At 46.4% G+C, this 13,054-nt stretch overlaps 2 protein-coding genes across 5 annotated transcripts in view; both read left to right on the plus strand.

Moving 5' to 3' along the window:
* The window catches only part of Rpn2 (ribophorin II), a 108,765-nt gene that overhangs the window by 22,790 nt on the left and 72,921 nt on the right, over positions 1–13,054 (plus strand). The gene's annotated exons all lie outside the window — the stretch shown is intronic.
* LOC127187607 (retinoblastoma-like protein 1) lies at positions 10,256–11,529 on the plus strand. 2 transcript variants are annotated; one of them, XM_051143669.1, is made up of 4 exons: positions 10,256–10,454; positions 10,813–10,877; positions 10,965–11,093; positions 11,194–11,525. In XM_051143669.1, exons 1-4 carry the CDS (start codon positions 10,276–10,278, stop codon positions 11,370–11,372), a joined length of 552 nt encoding a protein of 183 aa, XP_050999626.1. In that variant the 5' UTR covers positions 10,256–10,275; the 3' UTR covers positions 11,373–11,525. The 2 variants fall into 2 exon arrangements, with proteins under 2 accessions (XP_050999626.1, XP_050999627.1); XM_051143670.1 differs by lacking the exon at positions 10,965–11,093 and having other exon boundaries at positions 11,194–11,529.

Here is a 13,054-nt window from a genome sequence, read left to right on the forward strand (position 1 = left end):
GAAAAGATGCTGTCTTAGTCACTGTCCTATTGCTCTGAAGAGACATGATGACCAAGGCAATTCTTACAAAAGAAAGCTCCCCCACCCCCCCGCCCCTGCCGAGACAGGGTCTCTCTGTGTAGCCTTGGCTGACCTAGACTTACTTTGTAAACCAGGCGGGCCTCAAACTCACATCGATTCACCTGCCTCTGCCTCCTGAGTGCTGGGATTGAAGGTGTGCTCCACCACACCCAGCTTCAAAGAAGCATTTAATTGGGGCTTTGCTTACATTCAGAGGTTTAATCCATTATCATGGTAGCATACAGGCAGGTGCTCGAGCATCACAGCCTAATGTGCAGGCCAAGAGGAAGAGAGCCTAGGCCTGGCATAGGCTTTTGAAATCTCAAAATCTATTCCCAAGTGGCATACTTCCTCCAACAAGGCCATGCCTACTCCAACAAAACCACATATTCTAATCTTTCTAATTCTTTCGAATAGCATCACTCCCTGGTGACTAAACATTCAAATACATGAGCCTATGGGGGCCATTCTCCATTCCAACTGCTACAGATATCCATTTGTGAACTAGGTTAAACAGTAAAAAGGTAAAACAATGCAGACCATATATAAAATAGGCCCAGTTCATTGTTTATCTCTGGTTGCTAAGGACTCTAATTTTCAGTAGTCTTGCCACTGCAGACTACATCAGAGGACCACACAAGTGCAGCCAGCTCTACTCTCTACTTTGTAACAAGATGAAGCCCCTGTGTCCAGCTACTCCCATACTTCAAAGAGATCACATATGCATCAATTCATACGACACATTTCAGGCCTTTTTCTTACCAACCAACAACAAAAAAAAACTTTAAAAAAAATTTCTGCATTAATAGTATATTGGCTATTTCTAGGACAAAACTTGACGTATCAAGGACAGAATACTAAAAGGGAAAGGAATTTGTAGGGAGCTTCAAATACCATCGCCTGAAAACTAAAGAAATCTGCAAGCAAGTCCTCAGGCCATTCTCCTGTAATTACCTTGGTGACTTCCAAAGAGCTTTTGGGTTACATTACTGCCCAGATACATCATTTCAGCAACTGCCTTCAGAGGGTTATAGGGTCTGATCAACCACTCCCATTGCATTTTCCTGAAGTATTAGATGAAACAAGTTTGTTTTCCAAATACTTTTTTTTTCTTTTGGTTTTTGGAGACAGGGTTTCTCTGGGTAGCCTTGGTTGTCCTGGACTCACCATGTAGACCAGGCTGGCCTCGAACTAATAAAGAGCCACCTCCCTCTGCCTCCTGACTGCTGGGATTAAAGGTGTGCACCACTATGCCTGGCGCTTCAAATACTTTTTAAACCATTTTTTTTAAGCCACAGACCAAAACATCCATAGTGATAATCTGCTTTACAGTTTAAATGAAGTTGTGAGGCCTCCACTTTCTGCAAGCACACTTTATGAAACAACACTATAGCTAGCTTTGTCCCTTAGCTGGAAGGCCCATCCTAGTTAAAATTTTCTGAGGAGGTGGCTCAGAGGTTGAGAGCACTGACTGCTCTTCAAAAGGTCCTGAGTTCAATTCCCAGCAACCACATGGTGGCTCACAACCATCTATAATGAGATCTGGTGCCTTCTTCTGGAGTGCAGGCACACATGCAGGCAAAATATTGTATACACAGTAAATAAATCTTTAAAAAAATTTTTTTTCTGAACTCTTTGCCTATGTTATTGGTGCTAAGTAGCTATTTCCTCTGACTGAATTAAATCATTCTCTCCTGGAATGAGGCTCATAAGACTCAGGGAACAAACAAAACTTAGAAGACTCAGGTTCAGAAACTTACAGGACTTACAAGATCCCTTCCTAATACACACCACACCCACACATGTATGTATATATAGCTCCATGTAGATCGTCATGCATGTTTTGATGACGCAGCTGTCTTTGAATCATCCATGTTCCTTCCTCTAACCCCATTAAACTCACTGCATGAGGCTGCAGCTGTTTCTTTGGTCTGTTGTGATTTGTCTATCTGAGATTTAGAGAGGTTTACATTTCCCTAGAAGGCACACCAGGACTCCTCCCTCATCAGCAGTATACCCTGTCCTTTAGTCCAAAGACTGCTTCCATTCTGGCACCTCCTAGCGTGGAAGACAACAAAAACCCTACTATAACCAAACTTGGTACTCTTAATCTTCCCCAGTACACAAGGCCACACGTGCAGCCAGTGGATTTTGTCCAATACACACTGACGGTCACTAGCACGCTTTGAGTGTAACAGCAGGCCTTAGTGGGCCTAGGAATTCCATCCTAACTTGCCTTGGCAGCCCCATAGTCTTCTCTAGTGAATCCGTCATCCAGAGAGGGGCACTTTGTAGTTTTTCAAACACCACACACACACACACACACACACACACACACACACACACACACAGTACGGAGTGCCTAGAGAGAAATCATCCAAACAGGCGAACAGAGTGAAGACAAAAGGTTCCATCTTCCACACATCTCTTTTAGAAGACAATTTCAGACGATAAGGCACAATGGAGACAAGGAAATAGATGTTGGGTGGGGTGGTGTCAGCTGTTTCTAGATGCTCTGCTCAGAAATGGCAGGAGAAGGTGACAATTACTTAACTGATGAAGAGCTAGGTAAGCATGTTCAGTTTGATGAACGCGGGAGAAAAGCCTCCTCTGAGAACCAGCTTGACATTCTCAAGGTTACCAGTTCCCTGGCGCGTCTGACGCTGTATTTTGTTGTATTTAAAGACGGAAGGATTCTGAGGGAAACTGTCAGGTTCCAGCTTACGTTTGAAAAACACCTTTCGCGTCAACGCGAAGACAATCTCTGTTCCTGAAGTGACTACTTACTGGGACAGTCCCCAGAATCGGGGGGTTGAGGAAGGGTGAGGCTGAGGGGCGTCACTTAAAACCCTTGCCTCTCCATCGCTCCGTGGCGGCGAGGTGTGGGAGCCTCCGACGTGGCGCTTCCACAGGAATAAACCACTTTCGGCTGCTCCCGCATCCACTTCCAAACAGGGTCAAAGCTCAGCGAGAGCGTGCCTAATGCGCGCCTGGGAGGTGGGAGACCTCGGGTCCACCGAGAAGGCTGCTCACCGGGGTGACGGGACTCCCCACGGGCAGCCCTAAGTTACCCACACCACGGGGCTCGCTAAGGAGAGCGCGGGTCGCCAGCGACAGTCCCGGCGGCCTCAGCACCGGCCCGGATCCTTCCGCCCCGCTCCCTCACGCCGGTCCCTGCGGGCCGGTGTCCCCGGAGCTGCGCACCCAGCGCTCGAGCCAGATCTCCTTTAGAGTGTGAGCTCCGTCTGCTTATCGCACTCCCGGAGAGGGGCCACTGCGGGCTCCGGAGGGGAAAGGGACTTTTTGAGGAGCGAAGCGGAGGCAGACGATGAAGGGAAGGCGAGCTCCACCCGGCGATTTTCGCGCGCTTTGTCGCGGGGGGTTGTGGGTAGCTCGCCGGGAGGGAAAAGAAAACCCCGAAGCCGGGTCGCGCCGCCCGTCGGGCCGGAGGGGATGTTCGAGGACGAGCCCCACGCCGAGGGGGCGGCGGCGGTGGCCGCGGCCAGGGAGGCGCTGCAGGCCCTGTGCCAGGAGCTGAACCTGGACGAGGGGAGCGCGGCCGAAGCGTTGGACGACTTCACCGCCATCCGCGGCAACTACAGCCTAGAGGTGAGCGGCGGCAGGTGGGCGGCGGCCCCGACCCTCGCCAGGCCCCACCCCCGGCCCGCCCCCGCCCCAGCCCATCGGGCGGTGGGAGTTCCCCCACCTGCGAGGGTCTCCGAGGAATGCGGGGAGGGGAGGGTGGGTGTAGCTCGGCCAACCCACCCATTTTTGTTTTGAGGCGGGAAACCGAAACGCAGGAAAGGAGCTGCTGGGTCTGAGTCCGGCGCTGCTCCGGGGTTCCCTAGGCTCCAGACTTCCACACTTGATTTCTGCGCGCCGCCCAGCGCCCCAAACGGCGGGGCGCTGCCCTTAAACGGATCAGACCCGATCCGCTGATAAGATGAGTTGCTCATCGCGGCTCAACCCTTTGATTATGTCTCCACCGCTCTTTTGAAACACTATTGGATGTCCCCACTCCGCAGAAGAGAAAGCGGGCGGGGTCGTAATTAGTTAACTTATCGCCCAAAGGTGACACAGTTTGTGATGCAGCCCGGTTCAGCAGAATGAGACATTTACTTCTCCACCCTCCTGCTCTCGCTTCTACCCTGCACTGTAGTTTGATCAAAGTCATCACACACAAAGCTCTTCTCAGCCCCACGCTCCTCCCTGCCAGGCCGTTGCCCCGATGATTGGTGTGGTGTCTGGCTCTGAATAAAATGAATGGTGGTTACCATTGTTATTCCCGTAACTTCTGTATTTACCTTTACAGCAGGACAGTGATGGCTATACCTGTTTCCTTGGTGTTATCACAGCCGCTTAGGATTGTTTTGCCTAGAGTCACTCTACTATAGAAACCCAGCTAGGTCATGAGCTTAGTGTAGAAGTAGAATTGTGATGGCACCTACGGTGGAATTCATGTCTGTGGGTTCAACAGATCGAAAGGATTTGGGGGAAAATTGTGTTTGTCCTGTGTATGAACAGACTTGTCATTCCGCAAACAATATCGTATGATTGTTTACATAGCTTTTACATCAATACACCAGGTAATCTAGAGATGATCCTAGTTTATGTGCAAATGCGTTGCCATTTTAAATCAGGGACCTGAGGGCTGGAGAGATGGCTCAGATGTTAAGTGCACTGACTGCTCTTCAGAGGTCCTGAGTTCAATTCCCAGTAACCACATGGTGGCTCACAACCATCTGTAATGTGTTGATGCCCTCTTAAGGCCTGCAGGTGTGTGTGTAGGCACATCACTGTGTACATAACAGTAAATAAACAAATCTTTAACAAAAATAAATCAGGGACTTGAACATTATTGGATTTTGGTGTCTTCTGGGGTGCTGGAACCGTCCCCAGGAGGCATCAAGACAGACTGTTTCAGCACATCCCTGGGATGTGCAAGGGCTTTCAATAGACACAGGGCTGGACTCACACACAGACTTCCTGACTCAGCCTGTCAGTGCTCAGAGGCATGGGGCTGGAAACAGGGAGTTGACTGTGGTACCTGAGGCAGACCTAGCATGCTTCCGGGAGAAGGCAGCGTAGACTGAATAAAAGACAGTGACGTGCAACAGGAGGCGCATAACTAGGAAACAGAAAATGTGAAAGCATTGGAGAGCTGGCTCCGTGGACGAAGTGCTTGCTCAGCAAGCAGAGGACCCACATCTCAGCAGCCAAGAAAAGGCAGGAGCAGTGGCCGCCTGCTCTGTAACCTGGGGGTTGCAGGTTATGAGAAATGGAGGGGCGAAACCAGGCCTGCCAATCTAGCTGAAACACGGAGCTCCGGCTTCAGTGAGAGACTCTGTCTCAAAAGGTTGTGAGGGATAGATGAAGACACCCAACATCTATCTCTGGCCTTCATTCATGCACACAGGAATGGGTAAGCACATTTACACACATGTGCATGCACACACAGTATTCAAAAAAGTAAGGGTAATTTTAATGGCACCACGATTGAAAATATGTTGGTCCTGAAACCCTCAGGAAGCATTCTAATCTCCCAGACCTTTATTTCCTCTCCTCAGATGAGCATTCCTAAGTACCTTGAGTGGCGAAGTCACTCAAACTAGACACTTGCTTCACATCCTTAAGTATGTTAAACTCAGTCCAAGGCGTGTGCGTTCTGCAGGCCGCTCTGCCTGGACATTTCCCTTCAGCTATAACTGCAGAGAGGGCTAATGACCTAAGTTCTGCATCCATAGTCAGGCAGAGCTGATTGATGCCTTGTGTTTGCTTTAGAAAGCACAGCTATATGAAGTGCGTTTGGGGGTATTCTGCCCTGGATTTTGTTCCTTATTCCTTTTCTTGTTTTAGCTGTTGGAAAGGAAGTTGAAGTAAAGGCGTCTTCCTGTCTCTGCTGCCCCCTAGGAATCCTCTCTCCAGTCTCTGTCCCTGTCTAATGCACCTCAGGAGCTCCTACTGACAGTTTCCCTTCACTTACATTTAAAAAGGTTTATTTTTATTATGTACACAGTGCTCTGCCTGCATGTAGTCCTGCAGGCCAGGAAGAAGACATTAGATCTCATTAGATAGATGGTTGTGAGCCACCATGTGGTTGCTGGGAATTGAACTTAGGACCTCTGGAAGAACAGACAGTGCTCTTAACCTCTGAGCCATCTCTCCAGCCCCACTACTTAGCAGGTTTAAATCTTCCTCTGTGAAGTTTTTGTTGACTCCTAGGTCAAAGTCTGTTACTCTACTGTACTTTCCCACACTTTCTCTTTGATTATTTTATTTGTTTGTTTGTTTTTGCTTTTTGAGACAGGGTTTCATTGTTTTGTTCTTTTAAGCACTTTACCACTGAGGTACATCTCCAACCCTATCACAAAATAATTGTAAATGAAATTTTAGTTTGATAGCAGGGGACACATGCCTTGGCCCATGTGTGGAGGCCGGAGGACAGCGTCAGCTGAGTCAGCGCTCTCCGTCCACACTTACATGGGTTCCAGGCGTCAAGCTGAGGTCTTGAAGCCTGCACAGCAAGGGCCATGATTCTTTTTAGTGCTAGTACTTTTCTTGAGATTCTAATCACATCCTTCTCCCTATCCTGTTCCTCCCTCCGTCCCATCCCACGCATTTCCCCTCTGTGCTTTCTATCAAATCCATGGCCTTTTTCTTTACTGATTGTTCCATATGTGTGTGTATATTTCCAAATATGTAAGTACAGCCTGCCCCGGGTATATGTTTATGTTTTCTTTACTGATTGTTCCATATGTGTGTGTATATTTCCCAATATGTAAGTACAGCCTGCTCCGGGTATATGTTTATGTTTTCTTTACTGATTGTTCCATATGTGTGTGTATATTTCCCAATATGTAAGTACAGCCTGCTCTGGGTATATGTTTATGTTTTCTTTACTGATTGTTCCATATGTGTGTGTATATTTCCCAATATGTAAGTACAGCCTGCTCCAGGTATATGTTTATGTTTTCTTTACTGATTGTTCCATATGTGTGTGTATATTTCCCAATATGTAAGTACAGCCTGCTCCGGGTATATGCTTATGTTTTCTGGGCTGACCATTTGTTGTTGCGGCACCAATGCTGTGCTGCTCCTTCCCGTGTCGTCTGTAGCCTTTTGTCTACGTCCTCCCTTCCACATTAGCGTGTCTGTTGGCGTCATCCTTGTTCATGTCTTGTTTGGGGTCTAGGTCCGTAATTCCTAATCCTCAACTTCAACTGCATTTCATCCAGTCAAGAGGTATTTTCAACTTGAAGATGTCTGAAGTCAAGAACAGAAAATTAAGTGTTGAATTACCAGTCATTACTTTTTTAGAGCTTGTAAACTGAGATTTCTTTGGTGGTAGAGCACTAAACTTAGTAGCTTAAAGATAATTTACTATGGAATAAATAATGTCCCAAATCATTACCTCACAAATTACCTGACATTGTCCTTTATATTGTGGGTATTAATATCAATGTATTAATGTACTGTATAGTATATTACAGGAACACATTATACACTAATATAAACATTTTTGACGTGTGACATCATTGCCAACTTTCTAATCTATTTTTTCCTTTGCCAAATTTGCTAAAAAGAAATATAAAACTTAAATAATGGAAAAGGATAAATATCTTCGAGAATATGATTGGTAGCCAGGTGTGGTGGCGCACGCCTTTAAACCCAACACTGGGGAGGCAGGGACAGGTGGATCGCTGTGAGCCTGGTCTACAAAGTGAATCCAGGACATCCAAGATAACATAGAGAAGCCTTGTCTCGAAAACCAAAAAAAAAAAAAAAAAAAAAAAAAGAATATGATTCGTGATCTGGGCATGGTGGCACTCACCTTTAATCCCAGCATTCAGGGAGGCAGGCAGATCTCTCTCAGTTCAAGGCCAGCCTGGTCTACAAAGTTGAGTACAAGACAGCCAAGGCACACAAAGAAACCCTGTCTTGGAAAAACAAACAAACATATATATATATATATATATGACTGATGTTTTAAAACTGAGAAAGATAGCAGTTTAGTGCACACCTTTAATCCCAGCACTCAGGAGGCCAAGGCTTTTTATAAGTCCCTTTCCTCCCAACGCCCCTAAAGCAGGGAGGTCCTAGCCTTGCAATCACCTTTTGGTTGAGAAACATAGGAAAGTCTAAAGTCTAAAGGTGACAGGCTACAGAAAAAGGCGTCAAGACCACCCATGGCTTAGCTTTCTTTGTTCTCTTTGCTCACTACCTTGTCCAGGGAAGTGTGTGGTTTCTTAGTAACCCTGTCTCCAGTGGGCAGGAAGGAATGTGCCATAAAACTGGGTCTCTTAGCAACTCTACCTCCAGTGGGATCCTTCTGGTCAGTCACTAGGCAACGCTATCTCCAGTGGGGCTCTTCTTTGCAGCTAGATGTGAGCCCAAATCTCCTTACAGCTGTGTTCCTAACTTTTAAGTCTGTTTCTTCAAGGAACTTTATGACCCTGAGAGAGGAGCTGAGGCCATCCGTGGTTACGGAGGTCCACCTGACTGTGTGGCCTTTGGCCATAGTTTCAGTGGCCATCTGAGTGGGTTGCTAGGGAACGGTATGGTGTTAGTTCAGGAGGGAATGTAGCCCAGTTACTCCCTGGGTCTGCCCAACTGCTTGTCTCTTATACCGAGGGTTTAACCAATTTAAAAAATCTTTGAGTCCTCTCAACCTCAGATCTGGAGGACTGAGGCAGGCAAATCCTGGGGGTGCTTGGCTATCCAGTGCAGTCAAAAAGACAGCTCTGTCTCACAACTTACAGTGGAGGTTGTGGAGACGTGGCGCAGCGCGTAAGCGCTCCTGGCCTTGCAGAGAACCTGAATCTGGTTCCCAGCACCCATCAGGGAGCTCACAGCTCCTCGTGACTCCATTTCAAAGGGCTCGGTCGTTCCTTCTTTCCTTTTGCACTTGCTCAGACGTGGCATGCACGTGAAGAAGATACGTGCACAGCGCCGTAAATTCTAGCACCTGAGCATCAGAGGCAGGCAGAGCTCCGACTGAGGTGCAGAGTGGGTTCCAGGACAGCGGAAGCTACAAGAGAAGCCCTGTCTTAAAAACAAACAGAAAGAACTCAAACACCTGAATTTTACTCCCAACCCATAATGGTCTGGTGACAGCTTTTTGTTTGGAAGCCTTGTTTTCTTCTGACTGTGAACCTATAAGTTGTTGTGAAACATTTATTTCATGAATGACATGGGGAACATGCCTAGGTGTAGAGGATGAAAGAACTAGGTAGGTGATTTTATTGCCTGCATCATGGAAGACTGCTGCCTCTAGCACCTTTTTAAAAATCTATTTTATTTGGGTTCCTTATGCCTCTACCTACCTTCCAACCCTATCCACCCTAATATCTTCCAACCCCCCAACACTAGGTAGGAGAGAGAAGGCTAGAGGGAAAGGGGCAGCATATGTTTCTTTACTACTTCCTGCTGTTTAGGGATGTAGGTCCTTGGGGCAAGTCCAGTCTTTGTGGTCAGGATATCCAGCAGTCCAGCAAACAGCACATGCAGCCACAGGAGAAATCAGCAGCAGCAGCAGGAGAGCAGCAGTTGCCTTCTTCACACGCCCCTGGCCCTCACTGGGCTCTGGCATCTGTTCCCTCTCAGTCTTCAGAATTAAACTATCTGCAGCTGGCAAAGGTCACGCCTCCTCTCAGAGCACAAGACATTCATAATTAACATCTGTGGACAAACTCAAGCATAAAGCAGCCCCATATCCCACAGCTGGGATGAAAACAAAGAATATGTTTACATAACATACTGAGTTTCTAAAGAAACCAAAACTTCCACTATAGCTGTCATTTCCGTTTCCTCAATCGCCATGATGATCCTGGGTCCCAGGATGATTTGTAGTGCAGGGAGTAAGAGTTTAAGCTAGGGGTGAGGGTTTATCTTGTTTGCTTCTTCATAGGTTTAGACTTTGAAAATAAAGACTTTTAGTCATGAAGAGAATATCATTTTTTTTTTTTTTTTTCGAGAGAGAGAGGGTTACTCTGTGTAGCCTTGGCTGTCCTGGACTCATTTTGTAGACCAGGCTGGCCTTGAACTCACAGTGATCCACCTGCCTCTGCCTCCCGAGTGCTGGGATTAAAGTCGTGCACCACCATGCCCGGCTGAGAATATCATTTTCAATCCATTGTATGGACTTAACTTTGAAGTTGTCTTTTCTTTCTTTTCTATCTATCTTTTTTTTAAAGCTTAATACAGTTTTTTAGTAAAATGAAGAAGTGGATGGACATGGCAAATGCACCACAAGAATTCCGTGAGCGCATAGAAAGGCTGGAAAGAAATTTTGAAGTATCTACTGTAATTTTTAAAAAATTTGAGCCCATCTTTTTAGATATATTTCAAAATCCATATGAAGAGCTGCCAAAGTTGCCACGGAGCAGGAAGCAGAGGTGAGACCCTTAATTGCATATATTTGTGATGCAAAACTATTAGGAGACTTTATAAAAGTCTACATTTTACCTTTCTGCAAAGACTTAAATTTCTTTTGAAATTCATAGACAATTACTTATATTTCAAAATTAAGGTAATCCTTTAATTATTTTTCTCTAATCTGATTGTTCAATGCATACTGAAATCTTCACCAAGTCAGTTCCTGAGTCATCTGTCTCCTGAGTGGAGTTGTACATGGAATTTGACTGACTCATTTATGTTTGTTCTTTTTTTTTTTTTTAATGTTTGTTCTTTCAATGCTTAGCAAACAAACAAACAAACATCTAATAAGCAAACTAAACGCTGTTTTTCTTTTAGGAGACTCCCGTGCAGTGCTAAGGACCTCTTTAACTTCTGCTGGACACTGTTTGTGTACACTAAGGGTAGGCTCCCTTCTCAGTGCTTTACATTGCTGCTCTGGGCTTGGTGATGAGAGCTTTCTGGATTGTAACTTTGTTTTTCTTATAAAGGTAATTTTCGTATGATTGGTGATGATTTAGTAAACTCATATCATTTACTTCTGTGCTGCTTGGACCTGATTTTTGCCAATGCTATTATGTGCCCAAATAGACGAGACTTGTTAAATCCGTCATTTAAAGGTAAAATGTTTATTTTTGAAAAGTAATTATAAACTTTTAGAAACTGTGTAAAAATTGACTGTTGTTTTGTCCCTCCTATCCCTCACGCTCTGTCACCTAGGTTTACCGTGTGACTTCCACGCTGCGGACTTCAGAGCTGCAGCAGAGCCTCCCTGCATCCTTGCTGTGCTCTGCGATCTGCACGATGGGCTAACGGTGGAGGCCAAAGGGATAAAGGAGCACTACTTCAAGCCGTACATCGCCAAACTCCTTGACAAGAAGGTACTGAGAGTGGAGTAAGATGCCAGCGTCAGCCGCAGCTAGGAGCCATGCGCACACGCCCTGCTCTGGGGCTGGAGAGATGGCTCAGAAGTGAGGTGCACAGACTGCGCTTGCAGAAGACCCAGGTTCACTCCCAGCACCTGCGTGGTGGCTCACAGCCTCCTGTAACTCCAGCTCCAGGGCGTCCAAGGCCTTTCGGTTCAGCTGTGGCACAACACTGTCCCCCAGTCTCAAGAGAAACTGAGTGGTTAAAGAAAGTGCTCAGCTGTGTGTCATGTCAGGGAAATGCACTGCCAGCAGTTAGGAGGCTCTGACAGAAACCAGCATTCTCTGAACAAGGGATCATGAAAAGCATGAGGTCAGAGGAAGCTGACTGACTTTCTGACATAATAGTTTGAATAGCTGCTGTTTATTAAAAGTATTATAATATTATACAACAATTGCTCCCCACCCCCTTTCTCTCTCTCAGTTTTTGGAGACTTTTTTTTCTCTCTCTCTTTCTCTTGGCTTTTTACCTGTGGCCGTCCTGGAAGTCACTGTGCAGAGCAAGCTGATCCTGAAGTCACAGAGATATGCCTGCCTCTGCCTTCCAAGCATTAAATGCATGTGCCACGACACTCAGCTGCAGCTGTTGCTCGAATTCTGCGTAAATAAAGCAGGAAACTGTTTGCAGGCTACTTACCTGCATTCTGAATTTTTCTCCCTAATTAATTGTCAGTTTTTATGTTTCTGAATTAGTTTATCACGGAGGAGTTATCAACTTACTTCTTCACCCCGGAGTCACATAATTCAACTAGGCCTTGTCATTTCTTTGGCGTGACAGGGTTTGGTGTAGGACATCATTCTGGTCCCCACTTAGTAAGAAGAGATTTTTTTTTTTTTTTTTTGGTTTTTCGAGACAGGGTTTCTCTGTGTAGCCTTGGCCATCCTGGACTCACTTTGTAGACCAGGCTGGCCTCGAACTCACAGCGATCCGCCTGCTTCTGCCTCCCGAGTGCTGGGATTAAAGGCATGCGCCACCACGCCCGGCTGTAAGAAGAGATTTTTATGGACTTGTTGTTTGTTTGTTTGTTTGTTTGAGACAGCTTTTCTCAGTGTATCCCTGGCTGTCCTGGAACTAGCGCTGTAGACCACACTGGCCTCCAGCTTAGTGTTGGTTGTTCTCTCCGCCCCAAGCGTTGGGATTAAAGGTGTGTGCCTCCACTGCCTAGCTTAATGTTTTTAGGTATAATTGTTGTATGTGTGCATGGATGCCTGTGGTGTACATGTAGGTGCACATGCCACAGCACGTGTGGAGGTCAGAGGACAGCTTGATGGAGTCAGTGGTTTGCTTCCTCCTTTAAGTGGATTCCAGGCGTCATCGAAATCATGTTCCCAGGTTTGTGCGGCTAGTGCCTGTATCTGTTGAGCCCCTCACAGGCCCATTGCCACGTGCCACCCCAGCCGGGTAAGGGTGTCCCTGGGACGAGGGTCCTCCAAGACTTGTGGGTAAGGATTCTGTGGTGACAGACAGAGACAAACGTAGGGGCAGTTTGAATCTGAGTGTATTTTGCAGCTTTCAGGCAAGGATATTTATACACAGTGAAACAAGTGTGTCTTTGCGGATACAACTGTTGTTGGAAGATGGCTTCAGCGAAGCAATCCCAGATAGAACAGATAACATCATCGATTTTAATTACTTGGCACAGAAAGCATAAGAC

The sequence above is a fragment of the Acomys russatus genome, chromosome 4 (genome assembly GCF_903995435.1).
Source record: "Acomys russatus chromosome 4, mAcoRus1.1, whole genome shotgun sequence".
NCBI classification, from domain to species: domain Eukaryota; kingdom Metazoa; phylum Chordata; class Mammalia; order Rodentia; family Muridae; genus Acomys; species Acomys russatus.

Bases quoted from the DNA above. Each gene is read 5' to 3' on its own strand.
- LOC127187607 (XM_051143669.1), top strand. From the start codon at position 10,276: ATGAAGAAGTGGATGGACATGGCAAATGCACCACAAGAATTCCGTGAG. The intron at 10,455-10,812 runs GTGAGACCCTTA...TTTTTCTTTTAG, and splicing joins CCACGGAGCAGGAAGCAGAG to GAGACTCCCGTGCAGTGCTA. The intron at 10,878-10,964 runs GTAGGCTCCCTT...TTTCTTATAAAG, and splicing joins ACTGTTTGTGTACACTAAGG to GTAATTTTCGTATGATTGGT.